Source organism: Ostrea edulis, chromosome 4 (assembly GCF_947568905.1).
Source record: "Ostrea edulis chromosome 4, xbOstEdul1.1, whole genome shotgun sequence".
In the NCBI taxonomy this organism is placed as follows: Eukaryota; Metazoa; Mollusca; class Bivalvia; order Ostreida; family Ostreidae; genus Ostrea; species Ostrea edulis.
The window spans coordinates 27,765,238-27,791,136 of record NC_079167.1 but is presented as its reverse complement, the minus strand read 5'-3'; the positions used below and the strand labels follow the sequence as shown (position 1 = coordinate 27,791,136).

General features: G+C 36.1%; 1 protein-coding gene across 1 annotated transcript; it reads right to left on the bottom strand.

The window, feature by feature from the left end:
- Positions 1–10,116: 10,116 nt before the first annotated feature.
- LOC125668939 (neuropeptide SIFamide receptor-like) lies at positions 10,117–24,301 on the bottom strand. The gene is made up of 4 exons (XM_056161341.1): positions 24,242–24,301; positions 20,022–20,313; positions 11,262–11,361; positions 10,117–10,998 (listed from the first exon to the last, which is right to left on the bottom strand). Exons 1-4 carry the CDS (start codon positions 24,299–24,301, stop codon positions 10,302–10,304), a joined length of 1,149 nt encoding a protein of 382 aa, XP_056017316.1. The 3' UTR covers positions 10,117–10,301.
- Positions 24,302–25,899: the final 1,598 nt, after the last annotated feature.

The window sequence follows — 25,899 nt, the reverse complement described above, 5'->3', positions numbered from 1 at the left end:
TTTCAGAGAAACACAAATTCAGTTTGCATTTCAGCTAGGTTGGTCCGTCCGTCCATGACCTACATTAGGACTAAAAGTAGGCCAAATAGTTTTCTGGGCTATTTTTCATTATGGATATAGATATTGCCCTGAAAAGGGATTTCAACTATCTCGTTTCAAGTAAGCATTTCGCAAATTCTATGGTCGTTATAACGATCTAGTTTGTCGCTATGACTTATGGGATCCGGGTTAGAATAGGTCCTCAGTACCCCTTGGTTGTCGTAGAAGGCGACTAAATGGGGCGGTCGTTCGGATGACACCGCAAAAACCGAGGTATTGTGTCACGGCAGGTGTGGCACGATAAAGATCCCTCCCTGCTCAAAGGCCATAAGCGCCGAGCATAGACCTAAATTTTGCAGCCCTTCACCGGCAGTGGTGACGTCTCAATTTGAGTGAAATATTCTCGAGAGGGACGTTAAACAATATTCAATCAATCAATAACCTATCATAGGATCAAATGCTGTCTGACGTATTTCATACTGATTGTTACACCGTTCTTGGCACACTGATTTTGACTACGGATATGATCAAGATATAAGACTCGCGGTGCGTGTGACTGGTCGACAGGGGATGCTTACTCCTCCTTGGCACCTGATCCCACCTCTGGTATATCCAGGGGTTCGTATTTGTCCAACTCTATTTTGTATTGCTTATCTAGGAGTTATACAAGGGATGCTTACTCCTCTTATGCACATGATCCCACCTCTGGTGTATTCAGGGATCCGTGTTTGCCCAACTCTCTACTTTGTATTACTTATAGGAGTTTCGAGATTGATCACTGTTCGTTATCTTCACCTTTCATTTGACAGCTAACTCCTGTTCATCATGTAATTGCAATTGTTTTCACCTCTCTTTTGTTTTTCGTTGTAATTTGTTTCTGTGATTTTGGACTTCATGCATCATAATGCTCCACTGTAGCCAGTGTAGGCCCATATTTGTTGAATAAATATTCTATTTCACTCTACTCCAAATGCACCCTCATTAATAATGCAAACGCAAACCTCGGTAGGTAGGTTTTTCCAAACTGCCCAGTGATAAGAAAGTTGTGGCCAGTTTCGGTCAGCATCCGTGCTCTGTCGACGTCCATCTCTGTTTTGAAAAACAGCGCGAAAAGCTCCGGAAATGCATAATGAAACGGTTTGGCTTTTCGTGTGATTTATTCGGTGCAGAATTGTTGTTTACTAGTATCTGACGTCAGCACATGGCGGATGCCAGTGGCAGAAATGTTTGAAAAGAGGGAAGTAATGCTTGACTGCGTTTAAAGTACATTTCGGTGCATTTAAAGCGATAGAATACAGTCAAGATAAATCAGTCCAGGACGCAGATCTGCACGCTAAAGATTAGGCACTCTAATCCCCCCCCTCCCCAAATCGGCTCCGAACTGGTGGGTTGGTTAAAAAGTTGTTGCATACCTGGTGTATTTTTATATAGAGGGGATATACATATCACCCTTACTACAGTACACAGTTATTGGACTTTGTTGAATTTGTACATGCTACATGTACTATAAGATCACTTTGTGGACACAACTCCTTCAAATCCGCTTAATGATTGATTGAATATTGTTTAAAGTCCCTCTCGAGAATACTTCACTCATATGGAGACGTCACCATCAAAATTTAGGCCTATGCTCAGCACTTACGGCCTTAGAGCAGGGAGGGGTCTTTATCGTGCTGTGACACGAGACCTTGGTTTTTACGGTCTCATCCGAAGGACCGCCCCATTTAGTCGCCTCTTACGACAAGTAAAGGGGTACTGAGGACCTATTCTAACCCGGATTTGTAGGATTGTTAGTCACCATATGTAGTATGTATTTGATCATATTGTGCCGCCATTTTGATTCGACAAATTGCACGGTAGTTATCTTGTGGGACTTTATTGAATTTGTATATGCTACACTTAGGTAAGGGGCCTCTGTGACCGTGTGGTTACAAAATCGCGCTCATAATCACACGGCCTCTCACCTCTGGTTGGCGCGGGTTCGAATCTCGCTCGCGCCGGTAAGTGAGAAAGTTTCCCAGTTTACTTTCGGAAGGTCGGTGGTCTCTCCCCAGTTACATTGTATCTGGGTTCTCTCTTGCACCAACAAAAACTGGGCGTCACTATATGACTAAAAAACTGTTGAATGTGGCGAACAACATCAAAACAATCAATTAAACAATACACTTAGGGACACTTTGTGGACGCATCTCCTCAGAGACCGATGTACAGATTTTGATCAAATTTTGTAGGATTGTCAGTCATCATGATTATGTAGTTAATCAGATCATACTGTACCAGGGGTCGAAATTAACTTTTTCTACCACAGGCTAATTTTAGCCTGTGGGTAAAAAATCCACAGGCTAAAATGAAAACCTACAAGCTAAAATGAAAATAATGAAGCAGTGCTCTTTTTATATATATATATATATATATATATATATATATATATATATATATATATATATATTCAATCAGTGATTTTCCCCCATCATTAATGAGCCTAGTGGGTCAACAGGCAGCGTTTGGACAAGACACTAAGTTACGTAAGTCATATGGTGCAATGTCTAGGTCTCTTGATTATCACACCTCTAACAGTCTAATCCACGACTTGTTTACCGCAGTTCTAGATCCAGTCTTCCAATTTCATGCCACATCAGGGTTGTCACTAGTGATTTTTTAAAGCGAATACAGGACTCGTGGTTTTATAAGCAGTACCATCACGAGTCCTATGACTTTTTTCATAATCGTCTACGCGGTGAGAAATGCACCCGTGTCGTCACTACAACCCGACCTCAATATGACAATGGCATTCTCATGATTCTGATAAAAATAACTACCGGAAGACTTGGTATAACATAGATTCCGATATTTTTTTGTAGATAAATGAATAACAAAAACATCATACTTGGAATTATTCAATTTAATCACCCCTATTGGTGAACAGGACTCGTGGCACATGTCGATATGCGATGTCCAATTTCTAAAGCATTTGTTTGACTCCGAGTTTCTTAAGAAATCATAAAAGAAAAATCCGGATAAAAACGGTTATTGAAATCGGTCGTTCATGTAAGCGTTTGTATGATTCAGAGTGCAAGTTTGAGAAAAGCGAATAGCGCATCACCGTATAAAACGGATACGATACGATCATAGTTTGTAAATCACCACTCGCTAAGATTTTCGAGTGTCCATTATTTTTACTCGCTATTTTTCAAATGTACTCGCATTTTGCGAGTATTTCTCGCTAATTTCGACCCCTGTGTACCGCCATTTTGATTCGACAAATTTTACTTGAGTTATGGGACCTTTGTGCTTCCAACTTTTTTGTGGCGGTAGGGGAGTCCATCATTAGTTTATTGACTTTGAAAAAAGGGTTAGTGCTTGAAACATTCTTCGAACATTTTGATTGGGCTCGACATTCGTGTAAGCTATTTCAGTATATAAAAAAAAATAAAAACGATAAAGCGAAAAAGTTAAAGAAAATCAAAGTGATTTGAGTGTTTGTTACATGTATCACAGCAAAGTTCTACTGGAAACATTGACCACGATTTATGCGTTGGCGTGCCGAATACAACTAGCCGTGATAATAACCACATTAAATGTAATCAGATAAATTTCTGTAGACATTGAATGAGGTACATTTTCGTTTTCTGAGACGGGGATGGGCAACAAAGCTTCTTCTTTTTATTCTGTAGACGAGGGGCCGAGATGCAGATGCCATTTTCGAGTGTGTTCGTACGCCCAACATGCTTCAGTGAATCGGTTTTTTACAAGCACACATCATTATGCCCCCCCCCCCTTTGCTTTGCACCTGTCGTTCGATCGGTAGACCAGATGTTGTCGCTCAATATCTTAAGAACCATTCACTTCATCGTAATGATATTTCATATGTTGGTTCGTTGAACGAATAGAAGAGAACCCCTATTGGGTCAATCTACTCTGGACATAGGGAAGACACTGTCAGCTCAATATATTGAGAACCCTTTGCTTGACAGACATCAAATTTGGTACACCGGTACATCTGCAGGAGAAGATGACCTCTATTGATTTTAAGGTCATAAGGTCAAGGATCAAACTGGACATAGGAATATCCTGTCCTCAATATATTGAGAACCATTGGCTTGACAGACATCAAACTTAATACACTGGTACATCTTCAGGATAAGATGACCCTTATTGATATTAAGGTCAAGGGACAAACTGGACATAGAAATATACTGTCAGATCAATATCTTGAGAACCCATTGCTTGACAGACATCAAACTTGGTACACTGGTATATCTTATTGAGTAGATGACCCCTATTGATTTAGTCACATGGTCAAGGGTTTAACTTGACATTTGAATACACTGTCCGCTCAATATCTTGAGAACCCTTTGCTTGACAGGCATCAAAATTAGTACACTGGTGCATCTTAGTGAGTAGATGACCCCGAAGTCACCCGGTCAAAGGTCAAGGGTTAAACTGGATATAATAATATGTCTCATATATTTTAAAAATCATTTGCTTGATTTGACACCTAACTTGGTACCCTGGTACAGCATAAGGAGTAGATAACCCCTATTGATTTTAAGTCACATAATCAATCCAGTCTGGCCCCGTGGGGATCCGGGTTAGAATAGGTCCTCAGTACCCCTTGGTTGTCGTAGAAGGCGACTAAATGGGGCGGTCCTTCGGATGAGACCGCAAAAACCGAGGTCCCGTGTCACGTCAGGTGTGGCACGATAAAGATCCCTCCCTGCTCAAAGGCCATAAGCGCCGAGCATAGGCCTAAAGGAATAAAGCGCACTTGGTATGCAATTTCGCCTACACAAATACTTTTTTCTTGAATATCATTTTTTACAAATATTCTGCTATACAATGTCTCCTAGAAACTGTAAGGACACTGAACAAGTTTTCTGAACTATCAGGGTTATGTATTACCTGCCCCAAAACTCATGCAATCTGGATAGGTACTAAGATATTTAGTCAAGAAATAATATATTCAACTCTAAATTTTTCTTGGGGTAATAGTAGATTTACTTTACTCGGTATTCACTTTGATGTAGACTTGCAAAATATTCCAAAAATAAATTATGAACCAAAGCTGATACAGATGAAGGCAATTATCGGCCAGTGGAGTAAAAGATATCTAACACCAATAGGAAGGATAACTCACTGTAACTGTACTTAAAACTTTGGTTCTCCCTCTTTTAAATCATATTCTGATGTCTATTCCTAACCCGTCTGATGCTTTTTGTAAAGAATTAGAAAAACTCTTACTCCTTTGTATGGAATGGTCCTAGCCACTGCATTAAGAAATATATCATTACAAAAACATATGAAACTGGTGGTCTACGAATTATTAATATAAAAGCCTTTATTGCATCTTTAAATTTTTTTTGGATGAGACAATTAATCTTTACAGATAAAAGGCTTTGAACTCTTCATTCCCAAGCTTGATTTGACAAAATTAACTACATGTGGAATAGATTATATACATGAGATTAAAAAAAAAACAGTCAAAAATGTATTTTGGATAGATGTCTTTAATGCTTGGATAGACTTGGTTAAGAAAGACAGCCTTCTTATAGAAAAGGCAAAAGGTGATGCACCACTTTTTTAAAATCCAAACATTATGATAGGTAAAAAAACCATATTTCAATAAAAATCTATTTGAGTATAACATACAATATGTAAATGATATCATACATGAAGATGGTACTTTTTATACATATGAAAAATTTTCATCCATTTATCCTTGTGTACATATTAATTTTTTAGAATTTATGGGTATAGTACAGGTAGTAAAAGCATGGACGAAAACAAAAAATAATGAAAGGGCTATATTTAAGGTACAAAATCCCTTGATTTTACCAAATATCTATAAATTGTTATGTTGTAAGAAATCAAAACATATTTATGATATATTGAACTATAACGATATTGAACCAATCTGTAAAACAAAATGGAACACTCTATTTGGACTTGAAGAAAGTGAATGGAGAACAATTTATAAGTTACCATTTAAGTTAACAAAAAATTCAAAATTTCATTGGTTCCAATATAGACCTATTAATAGAATTTTGGCTACAAACACTTTCCTGCATAAAATTAAGAGGAAGGATACAAAAAGCTGTACATTTTGTAAATTGGAAGAAGAAACATTGGAACACCTCTTCTGGGAATGTGTAAATGTTCAATCTTTTTTTTTAGATACTTTGGAAACATATGTTGAAGAAAATACAAATATCTACAGTTATCTATTACAAAAAGAAACTTTTTGCTGGGATTTCTTGATTCAAACAAATATATTCAAAACCCACTTTTTCTGTGGTTAAAGTACTACATATATACAATGAGGTGTACAAAAAAGACATTAAATATAGTAGTATCGATATTTCATTTGAAAAAGAACTATGAAACCTTGAAATACATCTTCTATTAAAAATGGTGAAAAAAACAAAATTTGACACAACCTGGAATGGATGGAACCTTTTATTCAATTGAAACAGCCTCTTGATATATTTATTTTCTCTCTCTCTCTCTCTCTCTCTCTCTCTCTCTCTCTCTCTCTCTCTCTCTCTCTCTCATAAAACTTTATTTTCTGTAACTTGAAGATTGATGCATATGCCACTTGTGTTGATATTACAGAATAGAAGAAAATAAAGAATTATAAAAAAAAAATAATATTACATCGTATCAATCGGTCAAATGGTATCACTTTGAGAGCCGCCGACAAAATACTTGCTGTAATTAATCAATAGCAACCTACTTTAATGGCGAAAAGTTGAGGTCACAATTCATTGAATATTAATAAATTTACAAGACTTTGTAATCAGAAAGTCACAGGTAATCCTGTTGGGTGATCTTATTGGACCACTGTTACTGGTATACCTGTATCCTGTTGGGTGATCTTATTGGACCACTGTTACTGGTATACCTGTATTTCATCTCAAATTAACAAATAAAAAGAATTAGATAGTAGTATCTTGATTTATTCAACATAGTACTAAACAAGCATGCCAAAGTTAAACTTAAAATTGTAATGACTAATTTCTTAAGATAGACACATGTGTAATAAACCATTGAGTTAGATATAACTAAATAATTTAATTTTGTTTGTAATACACGATATTTGATTGGCTAAGCAACATGCATCATTTTCAATAACACACAATATGTCTTGTCATAACATTGTGACTCATTAAAGTCTTACGTATGTTTTAAATTCATCCTTAAAACATAAAAGCGCATGAATTAAAGGGATTAATAAAATTATAAGGACATTATAACAAATAACATACTATTAATGTCATCCCTAAAATAACATCTTTTCACTAATCACCTACTAAAGAACTATGATCGAACATAGTATTGAATGCTAACGAAATATGAGAAAAACACTGTAATAAATGCCTCTCCTACGTCACGGACATATCGCGGAGAAACAACGTGTAATTTAAGGGATACTGTAAATATCTTAATGATCACTTTACCAGTATTCCTAAGGAAATTGTGTCTAATTTTCGTATTGAATTGTTTGATCTGAAAAAACTAATTTGCAATTTGTGCAGTCAGATATTGGGAGATGATCCGGTGTTTAGGTTTTTTTAACCATACATGAGAAGGAAGTCCGAGATATTTTAAGAAATATTAACGTGAATATTTACCTTAGTCGATATATCGGATCTTCAAATCAACCACTAACACCCTTAACATTGGTTCGTGTCCAGTATGCTTAAAAGTATTATAATTAAGCCCTATATATAGCTGGCACATTTATAAACTTATCTTTATTCTATGCAAGGTGAAGATAACGAACAGTGATCAATCTCATAACTCCTATAAGCAATACAAAATAGATAGTTGAGCAAACACGGACCCCTGGACACACCAGAGGTGGGATCAGGTGCCTAGGAGGAGTAAGCACCCCCTGTTGACCGGTCACACCCGCCGTGAGCCCTATATCCTGATCAGGTAAACGGAGTTATCCGCAGTCAAAATCAGTGTGCCAAGAACGGCTTAACAATCGGTATGAAACACGTCAGACAGCATTTGACCCAATGCGAGTTTGTATTGACGAACTAGATCGTTATAACGACCATAGAATTTGCGAAATGCTGACTTCAATCGAGACTGTTGAAATCCCTGTACCATCAACTTGTTTGTCAGTACCTTACCTCGATTTAAAAACTGACTATACCCAGAACAAGCTCTTGCATATCGAATCAGTTGAGATATATAAACACCAGATGCAGGTGATAATGGAATATTGCTACACAAATATGGGAAGTTGACGGTGGAGAAGCTGAAATCATCCCGTTTGTCATACAGTTGAGTTGTCAGTTATCTAAGTTATCTGAAAATGATAGCTATTCTAGTCTATGATTTCATCTCTACCTATAACCCACTAACCAATCACAGTCTGGATTTAGGAAATTCGATTCATGTTCAACAGCATCTACTGTCTGGCCAGGGCCGTAAATTAACCTTCAATTTGGAGGAGGCAGGAAATTAGGCGGGGGCCGCCCAGGCCCCCAGACGCTGAGCACATTTTGTGCACACTGAACACGTTTTGTGCAAAATCCTTGATTCTAGGGCCTTCTAAGATGTTACTTGACTAACTCATTCTAAAAGAAAGATTTGGAATGCTTTTTAAGGGAGGTATCATGTTCTTAGTTATTGGAAACAACATAAATTCTAATGAACTTTAAATTTTAAATTTTTTTGGCTCAAAAGTTGGAGGAGCCAGCTGCCTCCTCCGCCTCCATGTAATTTACGGCCCTGCTGGCTGGTTGCACACGATGGTTGTCAATGAACACAAATAGATTGTGTGTGCTCGCGGTAGCGTAGTGGTTAAAGCGATCGCTTCGAAACCAGGATCCGGGTTCCATTCACATCTATCTTTAAAAGTGTTGTTTTAAATTTTCATTATCATTGTGTATATTTATTATCATTTGCAATTGTGACATATCAATTTTTTAAAAACACATTGGGAGAGACTAGTGTCCTGCGCTAAACACGTCGCCAGTAGCTTCCTTTTTAAAAGTATACTAATTATTATTATATATCACAGCAAGGATGTCACAGGGTTCTGTCTTGGGGCCTCCATCATTCTCATTGACTATGCAACTTTGCATACAAATGATAGGTATATGATGATGTACTTCAAAACGATATTTGTTCAGTTGAAACTTTGTGTTCACAAAACTAGGTGAGTTTTGAATCCATCTAAAACAAACTTTATGTTTTTGATATGCATCAAAGAAACTCTACATGAAATTCACAGGTACCTGTGCCTTAAATTTGTACCGTGCAACGTGCCTACATGTATAAACGTCTAAAGCGAGTAGCGAGATTTTATGTATTCTTCATGCGACCTATGATGCACAATAATTTCCTCTTTCAGAGAACCTTTATTTGGTTTACTACAAACTGTATCTCTGAACAAGTACAGTTTCATAAAGACAATGTAAGTTAAAAGGGAAAACATTGCTGATATGAGTCTCAGCTATATCAATGATTTGTTATTATTACTTACAGAAAGTTTAGTTTACGACCTCGATTAAATTATGAGTTTTGCTTTTGTATTTAAAACTAATTTTCTATAATATCGTTTGTGTACCCGGGAATAAATTATCATTTTCTACGCAATATATCAGAAATTTCTTATGTTAAGAGTTTTATTGTAAACAAGATAATTTCATCAATATCATGATTTTATCATTCAATTTTCATTAGGTAAAATCTTATTTCAAGCATGCAGGGCATGGCATGTCTTTGCATTTATTTTTCATTTTTCTTACCTATTTGTATGTTGGATGATACCCTTTACTAATACACATGATAAACTGAGCGCTAATGTACTTTTGTAAAAAAAAAATAATCATGCCTTCTTTATCGATAGTCTTATAATGAAATAATCCCAATATTCAAAATACTGATTTTCCTAACGGTAATCATTTGCACATAAGAAAATTGATATTAACTTCAGAGAAATAATAGTTCTTGATTTTTGTCCAGGATAGATTTCTTTGTTGGTTCAAAGCATCTGTGCGGATTGTTCGTCACGTTTCTTCCTCAGATTTAGTCATTACTTGAATTTTGACCCATTCATCAAGATTAACTGAAATCATATCTGGTTGATCAAGATTGATTACAATGGTTGAATATGACAGATCAAGGATGTCTGTAGCGATACACGACGGAAGAAACGGTGCACCATTTCCATTTATTCAAGATTTAATGGTGTTTTGGTTCATCATATTTAATAGATCAAATTTTTCATACAAAAATGATCTTTATACAAATGCGTATGAACGCACGTTAAACGAAGATTCCAATGTCACATCTCCTTTTGGAACATGCATATTGGTTCGGTTGAAATGCCGATCAGTACTTGATCCACGTATTCTGGGACACATGAGTTTCCGAAAACCATTTCTAAATTTCCTGCTGAAGAAGCAGTAAATGATTGGATTCATTCCGGAATTAGATGATCCCAGCCATTGCGCAAAGGGAATTACCGTATCGTGCAGAAAGTTGTCATTGGTGTCGTGAAAAGATATAAACATTTTAGCCGTGTATAAAGGTAACCATGAGAAGGCAAACAAGAAAACGACCACTGCCAACATTTTCGCAACTTTTACCTTTGACCTTTGAATAACTTTGTTTCCCGCATTTCTAGTTCCAGGTTGTTCTCTATTCCACACCTTGATGCAAATCCCCAAGTAGCATATACATATTAAAATCAGAGGTAACGTATAACAGCACACGAAAACTACACACAGGAAGTAAACATTCTTAGCCATCTCGCTTGGCCATTTTTCATAGCATATATTCAGTATGATTCTTTCTGTGTATTGATATTCCTGCTGGATGTAAAACACAGCCCATGGAACGATGATTGCACACGACGTTATCCATATCCCAACGATAATTTTCCGTAATGTTGGAGAATCCAATTTGTATTTTAATGGTGAGCATATTGCAAAATATCTGAAAACGGAAGCAATAAATAAAAAGACAATGGGAGAAGCCAACCTTTTCATTTCAAGAATTTCTTTAGAATTATAATATTAAACTCGAACTGTTTTCAAAGGTCCGCTAACAAATGGGAAAAATAGAAAGTTCTAAACTAAATAATTCCATACATAAAACACATGCATTATACATGCAAGAAAGAATGCAATATGCATGTTTCATGTCACTTGACCAAAATTAAAGAAGCTCAATCATTTATTGAACGGGTAAAAAATTACCTGTCTACTGCAATGACAACCATGGTATTTACAGATGCGCAGACGGACACTCCTTGAAGGTATGGCGTCACTTTGCACAGAACTGGCCCGAATGGCCAACCTAGAACGAACAAAAATTATAAAAATTCAAATTAGGAGACATTCTGTTATGGAGAAAATGTTTTTATATATGGCGACACAATTTCTAATTAATATGACTGATTTTTCAGGATTCTGTGCTAGGTTTATACCTCACATAAATGTAATGGTTAATGAGGGTTTTTTTTACCCAAGAGGTGAGAAAAGTATCAATAAACATTTTAGGACTTCATCAATACATAGCTAACGCAACATGTGAGACTTTCACACGGTGATTAAGATATGGTGCGGCAGGGATGATTTCCCCTACTAGGCACCTGATCCCACCTCAGGTTCATCCAGGGTTACTGTTTGTACTACACTTAATTTTGTATTCATTATAGGATTTAAGTGATTCATCGCTGTTCGGTATCTTCACTTTTTCATTTCATATCCTCGTAGACGAGTGTGTATTGGCTGTAGATCTATGTGGAAATATTGGGGCAGACCACAGAGCTACATTTGTACATATCCACCCCTTATTAAAGACCAGAGATGTACATATCCACCCATTATAAAAACCTTCCATTTACGGCGCAGAAAAAAGTGCACGGTTGAGGCATTATACTGTCTTATTCTTGCATCGCCGTGTCAAACATTTTTCCCTCTCTATTCATTAAAACCCCTTGCTACCCGAAAAACTATAGCTTCATGATTCCGTTTGTTGACGTATAAAGAAAGCCAATTATTTTAAAATACAGTTTTAATAACGAGCCTTCTCCCTATGCACCTGATCCCGCCTCTGAGATGTCCAGGGGGTTCGTGTTTGGTTTATTCTTTCGTTTGCATTCTTTATTGGAGTTATGAGATTGATCACTGTTCTTTACCATTTCCTTACAAATAAAACAATGCTATTACTAGCTTTGTCACTTAACCGCTACATAGTAGTCATGTAACCAATCTAATTTTTCATCACTAATGTTTACTAAACACAGGATAAATGGTACGTATTTTTTGTTATAACGTGTCTGATACGAGATTTTATATAATTTCCTCTTATACTTTTATCCATTCTGACAAAGTGTCAAATTATTCCAATCTATCAATATATATATATACACCTTTGAAAGTACATTCTCAATTAGAATAAAAGTTTGGTAAGTATTCATTAAAAACTTATTTTTCACATCCTAGATATCAATTTTAATTTTCCTAAAAATCCTCAAAGATGGACTATAAAGCAAGAAAGAAACTTTTTTTTTGATTTTTTAAAAGGTTTATATGATTGATTGATGTTTTCCGCCACACTTAAAGCCCAGTTTTTATTGGTGGAAGAGAGAACAACTGGGAAGAGACCACCGACCTTCCGAAAGTAAACTGGTAAACTTTCTCACTTACCGCCGCGAGCGGGATTCGAACCCGAGAGGCCGTATGGTTTTGAGCGCGATGCTCTAACCACTCGGCCGATTTCACAAATACATGTATACTAATAATTAATTAATTGATTGAAGTAGAGGTGAATAAAAATCAATAAATTGGGATTACTCGAGGAGCGAACTATAGGCATTGCCAGAAAGTGACTGATACGAAATTTCAAATGACTCCTCTTTTACTTTTATCCATTTTGACAAAGTGTCGAATTCTTCCAATCTATCAATACATACATGTAAATGTCGCAGTGATTTGGTAATGTAAGCGTCTCCTTGTTGACCTTTAAGTTGTGGGTTCAAGCCTCGCTTGAACCTTGACTGCGTCAACCCTAAGGCTTAACATTTTGCCACACGTTCGGCAATCAAAAACAAGAATCAATGGTTTTAGGGGTTTGGCAGATCTTAAAAGTAAAGTCCCATGTCGCGGCAGGCGTTGGCAATATAAAGAACCCTCACTGTGCCTCTGAGTGACATGCATAGATTTAAATTTGTGGCATTTCATCTATAACTGGTGACGTCTCTGTGCGAGTGGAAAATTCCCTAAGGGTGGTAAAACAACAATACTAATCCTGATTTACTTGCAGATATATTGTTGCTGATCCTTCTAATTTAGAATATCAGAAAACGTGTCCTGTACTATGTTCTTCAAATCTCCCGATCTTTTTCTCGTATGTGTTCTTTATAGCCTTGGATGTATACATGCACACGAATGGAATATTGTTTAAACTAAACTAAATCTCAAGTAAGGACACTACATATTAAAATAGAATTTATGGAACTTTTTTCAACTTTTAAGCATTTGATAAAGTAGGTGATCAATCTCGTAATTCCTAGGGCAAACGCGGATCCCTGGACACACCAGAGGTGATTTCAGGTGCCTAAGAGGACCAATCATCCCTTGTTGATGCAATTCATCAAACATTGTCTTGAAATTTTATTCAAAGAACGTGATGCAAATGGCGTCCCCAATAATTGAAAAGTACCGAAGCATGCCAAGGCGGGCTACAATTGCTGTTTACTCAGATCACCGCCATGCATCTTTGTGTCATACTATATCCATTATGATGTAAATACAATGCATCTCTGCAGACAGTCCTTCAATATAGCCTTTGACATCCACCAGATCTCCTCAGATTAATGTAAAGTATGAAAGCACATTCTCCCAATTAGCATGAGTGGAATTTTTAATGGCACATTGCCTTCAGTATCTGTAGTTGTTTAATGAGCTTTATGCATGGAAATAAAGTTTCCGAACCCTTTGGCGCCCTGTCTTGGAATTGAACGAAATATTAGCCTTAAAAGAGAGACAGAATATACCGTTTTCGCAGTAGCGGGTTTATATGGGATACACTTCCGGTTGAGTTGCACTTCCCGAATTGCCTGGGATAAGGAAGAAAGGGATTGGTTTTAAAGATGTATAGCGCACATATGTTTGTTTATTTCTCCTTTATGTGAACTTTTCATTTATATGGAGACGTCACCAGCTGTAGGTGATGTACCTTAAACTTGTAACTATTCTTCGCGCTCAGAGCAGTAGCGGTTAGAGTTCTTCATCCTCCCTACGCCTGCCGCAACACGGAACTTCAGTTTTCAACGTCTCATCAGGATGCTCTGTATCTCCGTTTGTTGAACGAGCAGTCATTATGTCCACGAGACTTTCATAGTTTTTTGTTTCATTGTTTAAATCCCTTCTTTTATACTTCAAGGTACATTTTGTATATGTGCCGTATTAAACTGTATTTTGTTAGATGTTAATAACTAGATCAACATTTTGTCAGTATGGTAAACTATGAAAAATAATACGATTTAACAATTATTACAAATTATATACAGGTATTAAAGTAATACTGATTTACTCAATGTAAGAAGAGAATGAGGATTTTCTAATGCATATTTATGACGTTTACGGTGGTTAAGCGCGAGAAAAATACCATTAGAAACAGCATGGGAGTTACGGTATATAGTCGTACTGAATGGTGATTTTATGTTAAACATTCAATTTAACTTCCCTTCTATTGCTCAAAGATTCTCTCTACTGTGTTTTCCGTCTGCCTTTCTGTATCGCTAAATGTGTCAAGCTAACAGCCTACAGGTTGTACATGTACACGCTTTCACGTTGCTTGTAATTGTTTACTTTCGAAATCCCGTGCAACGTCACGTGATCATAATTTCAAAATTTGGCGTTCCTATCCGACTCGGAGAATACATGTATATAATTAAATAGGAAATAAGATTGATTACATTTTAATCCGATTGAGTTAAATCGCAGAATTTGCATAGTGTACAACTTATATAGCATGGTATCAAAAACATGCCTTTTATTCCTACAATGATATCCAAAGAATAGGGCATAAATAGTTTGAAGTGTCACCAGCTGAAAGTGAAATGCAAGGTGAAGACAACGAACAGTGATCAATCTCATAACTCCTACAAGCAATACAAAATAGATAGTTGGGCAAACACGGACCCCTGGACACACCAGAGGTGGGATCAGGTGCCTAGGAGGAGTAAGCATCCCCTGTTGACCGGTCACACCCGCCGTGAGCCCCATATCCTGATCAGGTAAACGGAGTTATCCGCAGTCAAAATCAGTGTGCCAAGAACGGCTTAACAAACGGTATGAAACACGTCAGACAGCATTTAACCCAATGCGAGTTTGTATTGACGAACTAGATCGTTATAACGACCATAGAATTTGCGAAATGCTGACTTCAATCGAGACTGTTGAAATCCCTGTACCATCAACTTGTTTGTCAGTAGCTTACCTCGATTTAAAAACTGACTATACCCAGAACAAGCTCTTGCATATCGAATCAGTTGAGATATATAAACACCATATGCAGGTGATAATGGAATATTGCTACATAAATGTGGGAAGTTGACGATGGAGAAGCTGAAATCATCCCGTTTGTCATACAGTTTAGTTTTCAGTTTGCCGTTAATGTCTACTTTCAATAAAATATCTAAGTATGAAGCAGAAGTGGACGACTCTGCTACAAATTCAGACATATGCATGATGCTCAGGGCCGTAGCAGTGGGGGTTCATGCCTCTTGTGATACGGGACCTCCGTTTGTAAGGACCAGTGACTATTATTTATAAACCGCGAACGTTTGGCTAAAGAGCAGTTACTACTTACGTCAACGTCTTAGGTCGGACCAACCAAGACACCAGTTTATCTAGAAAACACGAACTTCCGGTCACACAGCGAAAGCTCTAACCACTGAGCCACCGTGACCTGTTTGAATGGTCATGATACACAAGAGCTTATTCTGTGTATGATCATTTTTTAAATCGAGGCAGTTTACTGACAAATAAGTCTCGTTTAAATCAGCATTTTTAAAAATTCAACTGTCGGTATAACAATCTAGTTTGCCAACACAATATATCTTTGCATGTTTACTCCTTCTAGGCATCTGACCCACTTCTGGTGATACCAAGGGGGTTCATGTTTGCCCTACTATTAATTTTGTATTCTTCATAGGGCTTATAAGATTGATCACTATTCGTTTTCTTCACCTTTTCATGGATGAAAAATTATGGATGTGAATGATAAAGGTGTGGTGTTACAAATTTTGAGCTTTGCCTGATGCAACAAAAAATTATATTTAATGTTATATCATGGAGAAAAAATCGACACCCTCGTGGGACTGGAACACGCGGAATACTGATGGTTAGCAAGCATTCTAAGCTCTATCCAGACTGTTTATGAATTTTAAAGGATGGAAAATATATATTTCTTTTTTTAAGTTTTGCCACACTGTTGTACTTCGTTTAAAATTAATATTTAAAGATTGTGTTATTGGGAAAATCATTGGAAGAATCATTGCGATTGATATGAATTAACTTTCAAAATAATGAACAAATATCCCCCTGCGTAGTAAAAGAGGAATAACACATCTAGTTAAAGAGAAATAACACATCATGATAGTGGCTGACTTCTTTCGAATCACAAATGGAAAATAAAGGTCAGCAAAACATTCGTTAACTTTCAAATGTTATTGCTTAGCCGAATAGTGAGTGAAGATGTTTGACTAATCTGTGAATCGTGGGTACGAGTCTAACATATCAAAACTGCATTGTTCATTAACTGAGGTATTCAATGTCATTGTATTATTGTACATTACTCTCTCCATCCATAATTTGATGGATCAGGTATTCCTCAAGTTTAAAGGCATTAAATCATGCGTGTCACTGCCAGCGTTTATTTCGGCAAAATGTTTCGCCACAGTAATGCACACTTAGCTTTAATGACATACATTTCATGCGAATAATTCGCTGCAAAATAGGGGATTATTGTATATTGTTTAAATTCCCACTCGAAATGTTTTCACTCATATGGAGACTTCAACATTGCTGGTGAAGGGCTGCAAAATTTAGGCCTATGGTTGGCGCTTAAGGCCTTTGAGCAAAGTGAAATCTTCATCGTGCCACCTGCTGTGACATGGGACCTCGGTTTTTGCGGTCTCATCCGAAGGACCACCCCCATTTAGTCGCCTCTTACGACAACCAAGGAGTACTGAGGACTTATTCTAGCCCAGATCCACACGGGAAAGGGGGATAATCATAATGCAAAATATCTAATATAAATGTCAAAAGTTGTGTGGTATATTGTACTAGCAATTGTGTCCATTATGAATTATATATTTATTATAGAGAAAGATATTCTATAGTGATCTTTTTTCGATGAAATTAAAAGGATATTGTAAGATAAACTCTCTGCATTACTATAGCGTACTGAATTGCGCATAATGTAGTTCAACAAGCACTAAAATGAACTTTAAGTTTATAGCTTAGCTTATACTAAGGCTAAAGCTTATCTCGCAGAACAATCGCATGCATTATTTCAACACCATTCAACCAATATGGTTTCCTTCTTATTTCGATAAATGAATAAAATATCCATATAAAAGTTAATTAATTCCTTTCAATTTATGCGATTTCACAAACAAATGTGAAGGTTATAGGCTAATCTGTGGATTCCTTATTTCACGTGAGTAGTGTTGAAAAAATCGGGAAAATTTCATAATCGATAATCGGTCATAATCAAAAGAACTGTATCGATCAATGATCGATATAATCGGTATTTACATGTTGTTAATAAATGTCTAATATTGTTGGGGTTATTTCTATTTAGTTTTATGGATATGTGCAGCATACACACTAGCTGGTGTCACTGAATTCCCACTTTTCAATGTGGAGTCCACTCTGACTCCCCCCCCCCCCCCCCCCCCCCCCCCCCCCCCCCCCCCCCCCCGCACATATCTCGATATAAAAGCGGGATTAACACTTAGATTAGATATTAATTAGTGTACAGGTGACAATCGATTATGAAAAATAGAATCGATAATCGGAATCGAAGAGCCAAAAGCGATCGACAATCGATTGTCGGCGACAATCTAATATCGCGAAATGTCTCGGTGCAGGTCAAATCGCGAGATCATGAAATCGCGAGTGCTCTGTTGATCACATGTATTTTAGCAATATGAAAAATAAAAGCGAGTAATTTTAATTTGAATCTAGTATCTCCCTCTCCAATTTTCATCAAGAGTAGACAACTCAAATAATAAAATCGATTCAAAAACAGAAATGACCGGGAAGCTTTAAAATATGTTATCTATCATAGCAGGGTTTGACACTAAGGCACGTCCGACCGACGGAGTTTACTAAATGATAGGTCCGGTCGGGTAAAATGTCGATTTACTAGTCCGACTGGTCATGTTGAAAAATTTACAAGAAACTATACTTTAAACCAACGGGAACGGCGATCTCGAACGCACTCGATGTGTGTAAAGTTATGTTTAGGATAAATAGATATATATTATATAAATTGAATTCATTTTCATTTTTAAAAAAAAAAACAACAGTTTGTTTGAATTTTATCAAATCAATAAATTACGTCGTAAACAGCCAATTTTCGATGTAGACATACATGTATGTGCGGGAATGTCTCTATATTCAAATACGACTTCTCGTCCTCAAGGAAAGATTTCCCAAGAGAAAAAAAAGGAAAGGGTTGCAATTGGGAAGAAACAAAGCAGGGCTTATGAAATAGATTTATTTATTTTTTAAATGGTTGAGGTCATTTTATTCTATATGGACTAAAGAGTTTCCGTACCGGGTAGAATTTAAAGGAACAGAAAATGTGTTTGAAAATAAAAGCATCAAACTGAATATATGACAAGACTAAAGACGTTTTTGAGACAATTAAACACATGTAAGTTCAAATTTAACGTTCGGCATTTGAATTAGGTATCTAGATATGGAGAAAATATCAGGGGGTTTTCTGGAAAGTTGGCCAGGGCTAGTGGATGTAAGGTCAGGTTTAGTGAAAATGATTTTGAGTAGCCCGACTGGTCTAGTGCTAAAAAAAAGTATATGTCAAATCCTGCATAGAGACAGCAGTACAAAACGTACTGGAGAAAAATGACGTATTAAATGTAGAATTTTTCAAAAACACAGAAGCACTTTTAAAATGTCACATGTATATCTTCAATGTTGTTATAACATCTATAATTTATGAGGTCTGAAAAATGTCAAGTATAAACTGTGAGACGAGTTGGTTACATAAAAATGACAAAGTTCACCTTAGTATATGTAAAATTTTCGACATATGTCTGATCACTTTCAAAAAGACACATGCACATCTTCAATGTATCCATAACAACTGTACAAAGTTTGAGGAATGTCAAGTCAGAGGTGTGAGGGGATATGATTACACAAATTAGGTCATTCCAGATATATTCGCGATTTAACGTGTTCGAGTCATTCGCCATTTTATAAGCCCTTTACACGCCGGCTAAAATGCATACGCCAAAAATCCATAAGCGTGAACTGGAGCTGGCTAATATAATAATACATATTGTTGTTATAATTAATTCACTTCTGTAAAAACAATATTGAAATTTGTTGGAATACCTTTCATTACCAATTTTTTACATCAACGTGGTCCAGAGTTTAATTAATCACGTGAAGGTAAAAATATATATCATTATTATAAATTAACAATATTTAATGTACGCTGTGTAACTAACAAATACAATTATATAATACAGTACAAATGAATATAATTATATGCTATTGAACAAATAAATTTAGTTATCGAAAGGTATGGTATAAATTCTATTTACTGGCATAATATTGTGTTCAACTATTGTAAGTTATGTTATACGTATTGCATATTTTTTTTTTTTTAAATCACTGTTGATTATACTCATAAATTATCTATTTTGTTTAATCTGATTTGAATTTCTTTTCTTTTTCTAATCTACTTACCTAAGTAAAGATTGGATAATAACGTAATAGGCAGATTAAACACTGCCACTAGAATGTCCGCCACTGCCAAGTTAACGATGAAGCAGTTGGTCACGGTCCGCATAGCCCTGTTTCTGACCACAACAGTTACCACCATAAGGTTTCCAAAAAGAGCACACAGAAACACGATACTGTAAGCAATGGAGTATATAGCAATCATGTGCGTTGGTTGCTTGAGAATAAAAAGTTGTTTCTCAGTAAAATTACTAGTACTGGAGTTTTGATTTTGAAATAAACCTTGATCAAAATATGACTGTGTTGAAGTCATCCCTGAATCACAAAAATCCCAAACCGTAGGGAAGTCAATGGACGTGATAATAAAAGGCAGCTCCTTATAGTGCGACCGATACAATTGATCGACGACCTCTCTTTATACCTCAGAAACAACACGTGTCACTGATGGGCAACACATCGGAAATATAATGAAGGAAACCGCCGTGATGTTACTCTTTTAAATCACCTTCAGACCATTAAAGAGCCATTCCAGAGTTCACAGAATTCGATATTCAGCCTATACAACTGTATAGAATCGGTTTGTACTACATCCCACTAACATCCTGCTCTCTTCGTTGTACTGGGGCGTCCTATCACAACTAAAAACAATTACAGTTCTCAAAGAAATTCATTTCCTAGAAGAATATGAAAGAATCCATGATCCTCTGGTCTGGGAATTCCCTTGTGCATTTGAATACATTAAACAAAGATAAAAGGTAACAAAATATGATTGAACAGAAGACAATCGTCTCCAGTGTTTCTCGATGGGACACGCACACGACACACAACTGTAATGCCTTTTTTTACGACTGCAAAACGGATTTCTTCTGCCACCTCATAAATGGATAAGAACGATTCAGATCATTAAATCATTGAATTTTGATATTAAGTTAGTCTATTGCATCGGAGTGTTTAATTCTCTACCCAAATACTTCCTTATCTGTGGGTTTATCTCTAGATCGTACCCGACAAATCGATGTTTTGTCAATGGGGATTTGACAAAATTTAGCATGTTAGTGCAAAAAAAATCAAAGCTATTATCAACATTTATCACTCTTCATGATGAAGCCATCAAAACGATCATAGTTTAAAATTTCTTATTATACATACAATTGATCAAGACTCATTCTAGTTGGAAAATCAATGTCTACACTGACTGAAAGTAATTACATTCATCATTTGAGGTTATAATGGATAGCATTACTGCATCCGAACGTCGTGTAAATCAATTATTCCGTTTCGATTTATGATTTTGCAGATCATAACATGCATATACACATAGTTCAGAAATTTTTAATTGAATTGCTGGGCACCCATACTTTAACTTTGATAAAACGTTTTACTATATGATAACTATACATCGCGTTATCCGGGGAAGAACAATTTTTGTCACGTAAAATGTCACTCTGTTATTGGATGCTAAGCGTCACGTGATTGTCCACTGTTATATACATGTACTTCGCGATGGCTCAAATTTGTTTACGATTAATATGTTGTTTTTAAAATAATTCTATTACGACCCATCGGAACTGAATTTCAAATAAACTCCCTAAAGTTTACAAACCATTGTTGAATCAAATGTTTTATTGGAGATTGTATGCCTTACACGTCACGAAATCATCACCGTCTTAAAAGAGAAATTATTATACCCCATTAGAGCAATACTAGCTGTCATCTTGGTGTCGAAAATTGTGAAAGTCCTGAGCAAGCTCCAACATATTCAGAACACTGCCGTACGTCTCATATCCAGGACCTCTCGTTACAACCATATCACTCCAATACTAAGAGAACTACACTGGTTACCTGTGCAGTATAGGACACAATATAAGATACTTACTTATACTTACAAAGCCTTACATGATGAATGTCCAACTTATATCAAACAATTACTAGAGGTATATAAGCCTACCCGAAATTTTAGGTCTATAAAACAATCAGTCACTCTAGTTGTTCTAAAAAGTCGAACCGTAACGTACGGGGATCAGTGTTTCAGAACAATAGTTCCAAAACTGTGGTATGCCCTTCCAGAACATGTAAGGGACTGTAGAACACTGTGTGCGTTCAAGAAGTCACTGAAAACACATTTTTTCCATCAAGTTTTCCAGCATTTCAGTCATTCGTGTTTGCTGTTTCATCGCATTATCTGTTTTGACTGCGTGTCTTAGTTTTCCGAGTACCATTTTGTGTTGTTTTATTTATTTAAAAAATTATGTTTTAATGTATTTACCCGAGACATTATATGCTGTGTGTGCGTGTGTGTATTGCATTATTATTATTATTATTTTAATACGCACTGAAACTGGTGTTTATTCTTATCTAGCATATTTATGGTATTTTGTGTTTTCATGTTTTATATGAACAATCAGGATAGGTACAGCTACGGACTGTTTACATGTGATAACGCCTTTTACATCATTACTTTTTAATGTTTTATTTATTTTCTATGTATTATGCGTATAACATTCTGTTGTAAGGTATATATGCATCGTAAAGCACCTTTGAGCGTACATAGTGTATGAAAAGGGTGCTATATAAATATGGTATTATTATTATTATTTATTATTTCAATGACAGAAACAAAATAAGGTTTATACACTTTTCAGATTAATATTTGTGTTAGAAAACCTCGCCAGAGTCTGAAAGAAGTAAATTACAATGTACATTATTGTCTTCCCGTACAAAAATAAATTTCTATATAATGATATACGGATGTATATTTAATTGCTGTTATAAAATTTAGAAATTCATTTCAAAATTAAGGATTATCTCCCTCATGCATAGCTCTTATCCTTGGACGAATTTGGCTCCACTTTTTTTGGCACGCTGTGTTGGCTATATTTAGCTCTAAACCTTCATAGTTATTTCGAATTTCAAACATTTCGGTTGAACATCACTGAAGAGACATTATTTGTCGAAATGCGCATCTGGTGCATCAAAATTGGTACCGTATAAGTTTTACATATATTGAATAGAACCGAAATCTTTATTTTGATAATGTCTTAAACTTAAGTTTTAATTTTATCAATAACTATGGTTGAAGTTACATACAAAGCTACCATAATAGCACATTTATACAACAAAATATAGAGCTTGTTTGGAGGGTACATATATTAAGTGACGTCAAAATGGCACAACGCTATCGTGAATTATACTGTATTTACGTATGTATTATACATATAAGTAAAGCTTCTTAGGAATCTATGATAATCATTTCATAGAAGCATTCACCATATGTAAGAATTCTGAGAATTATCATTTAATTTGGACGCGGGGCCAAATTTGGCCCCAAACGTACCGTGTCCTTTAGTCCGCACACCCGTATGTTCATTTGTGTTTTACCAGTCTTTGTGGAAATCTGGTATACTAAACAAAAATGTTCTCACATTTTGAAAACGTGGTGGCCTTTTGTAGTTATTTACTCATGGGTTTTGTGTATATTCTGTCAGCATCTTTCCCTATACATTTGAGGTGTGTATAAGCTTCACCATGTCTGGATTTTTTCTCTCCTAGCTACGTGTATATCCTGTATTACTCTAATTTCCCCTTCTTACAGAACGGATATTGATCAATATTGTTTTCAAGTGAATTTAGTGTATAGACTCTAACTTGCAATCAGATGAAACTTTAATAATGTTGAAAACCATGTCTTCATGGTCTTTGGCTATACAATACTTCATTGAAGCCAAATACACATAAAAGGGTTCAGTCGTGTATTCCAACTTATTTCAAGTTCAAGTCTACACTATGCATTTCCTACAGTTATACTTCTACTATTGCATCCAAACGTTTTAATTATAAACAAACTTTGCAGTGCCTACATATAGACCATCTTATACGTAATCCACCAACGTGTTCTTCTTCTTCGTCTTCTTTCAATTGTAGTCCAGCTGGACATGTCATTACTGGTGATGTTGATATAGTTGAAAATGAGGACCTCAAATCACTTATTCTAAAAGGTCCTCAATACAGAGAAACTCGGTCTTTTAATTGGCTACATAACTTCATCTCTATTATGAATTCTGTCGAAGATTATGTCAGACGATGGACTAAAAAGAAAAAGAACTTGATACATTGTCAAAATGGATTAAAAGCAAAAGAGGAATATTAAAATTCCGCGTTAGACATATGAAAACAAAAGTACGTACCGTATATTTTTCTGTGTTTAGTAAACCAGAAATGATTAAAGAATTAGATAGGTTATATGAGGAATATGTTTTGGTTCCAGCTGACAAAGCTAGTAACAACATTGTCTTTGTTTGTAAGGCTTATTATTACAGCACTTGGTATTAAATCCACTTTTGGTAATCGTACTTATACTCCAACTGCCCTTTCAAAAGATGAAATTCTTCCAAAACCATGATTCAGTTTTAGACACATTTAATATCCCAGTCAATGGGTCGAATGAATATGAGTTACCGTACCTATACTGGATTCCTAAACTACATAAAAACCCTTACAAAGATACATCGCTGGATCCAGTAAGTGCTCTACCAAGCCCCTATCTTTGCTCCTCACGAAAATATTAACAGCTGTGAAGGAGAAACTTCAAACTTACTGTGCGACTACATATGCCAATAACATTAAAACCTATGACTTTTCAACACTATACACGACCATTCCTCACGATAGATTAAAGACTAGACTTTTGACATCATAAACAGTTGCTTCTTCAACAAAATTGGAAAACGGAAATATTCATATCTAGTGATCAGTCATTCAAAAATTTACTTTGTTAAACACCACTCTGATTCCACGCACAAGTACTCTGAAGTTGAAATAAAAAATATGGTAGAGTTCCTCGTTGACAATATCGTCGTGGTCTTTGGTGATCAAGTCTTCCAACAGTCTGTTGGAATTCCATGGACATGAATTGTGCTCCTTTGTTACTGACCTGTTTCTATATTCTTATGAAGCAAAATTTATTCAAAAACTTCTACGTGAGAAGAAAATATCTCTCGCAGTGGCCTTCAATTCGACATTTAGATATCGATGACGTTTTGTCTATTCACAATAACTTTCATTCATATGTCGATTTGATATATCCCTGTGAGCTCGAAATAAAGGACACCACAGAGTCGTCCACTTCTGCTTCATACTTGAATATTTTATTGAAAGTAGACATTAACGGCAAACTGACAACTAAACTGTGTGACAAACGGGATGATTTCAGCTTTTCCATCGTCAACTTCCCACATTTATGTAGCAATATTCCATTATCACCTGCATATGGTGTTTATATATCTCAACTGATTCGATATGCAAGAGTGTTCTGCGTATAGTCAGTTTTTAAATCGAGGTAAGCTACTGACAAACAAGTTGAAGGTAAAGGGGTTTCAACAGTCTCGATTGAAGTCAGCATTTCGCAAATTCTATTGTCGTTATAACGATCTAGTTCGTCATTACAACCTATCATTGGATCAAATGCTGCCTGACGTGTTTCATACCGATTTGTAAGCCGTTCTTGGCACACTGATTTTGACTGCGGATAACTCCGTTTACATGTACCTGATCAGGATATAGGGCTCACAGCGAGTGTGTCCGGTCGACAGGGGATGCTTACTCCTCCTAGGCACCTGATCCCACCCCTGATGTGTCCATGGGTCCGTGTTTGCCCAACTATCTATTTTGGATTGCTTGTAGGAGATATGAGATTGATCACTGTTCGTTATCTTCACCTTTCATTGATGAGGTCCTTTAGGGTAGGTCTGGTTTGATATTAAACCAAACCTCCTTGGTCTCAAGAATGTTGAAAATTTGAACTGAATGAATTACTTAACCGTCTACATGGCCAGGTGCTGTGACCTTGAACCATGCCCATTTCATCAACATTAAGGCCACTGATAAA

Excerpts from the sequence above, each read along its gene's own strand:
- LOC125668939 (XM_056161341.1), bottom strand. The coding sequence starts at position 24,301 with ATGTTGTTACTAGCTTTGTCAGCTGGAACCAAAACATATTCCTCATAT. Across the intron at positions 20,314-24,241 it reads CCTCATATAACCTATCTAAT|TCATATTTTGATCAAGGTTT; the intron begins TCTTTAATCATT and ends ACTTCAACACAG. Across the intron at positions 11,362-20,021 it reads ATTATCCAATCTTTACTTAG|GTTGGCCATTCGGGCCAGTT; the intron begins GTAAGTAGATTA and ends TGTTCGTTCTAG.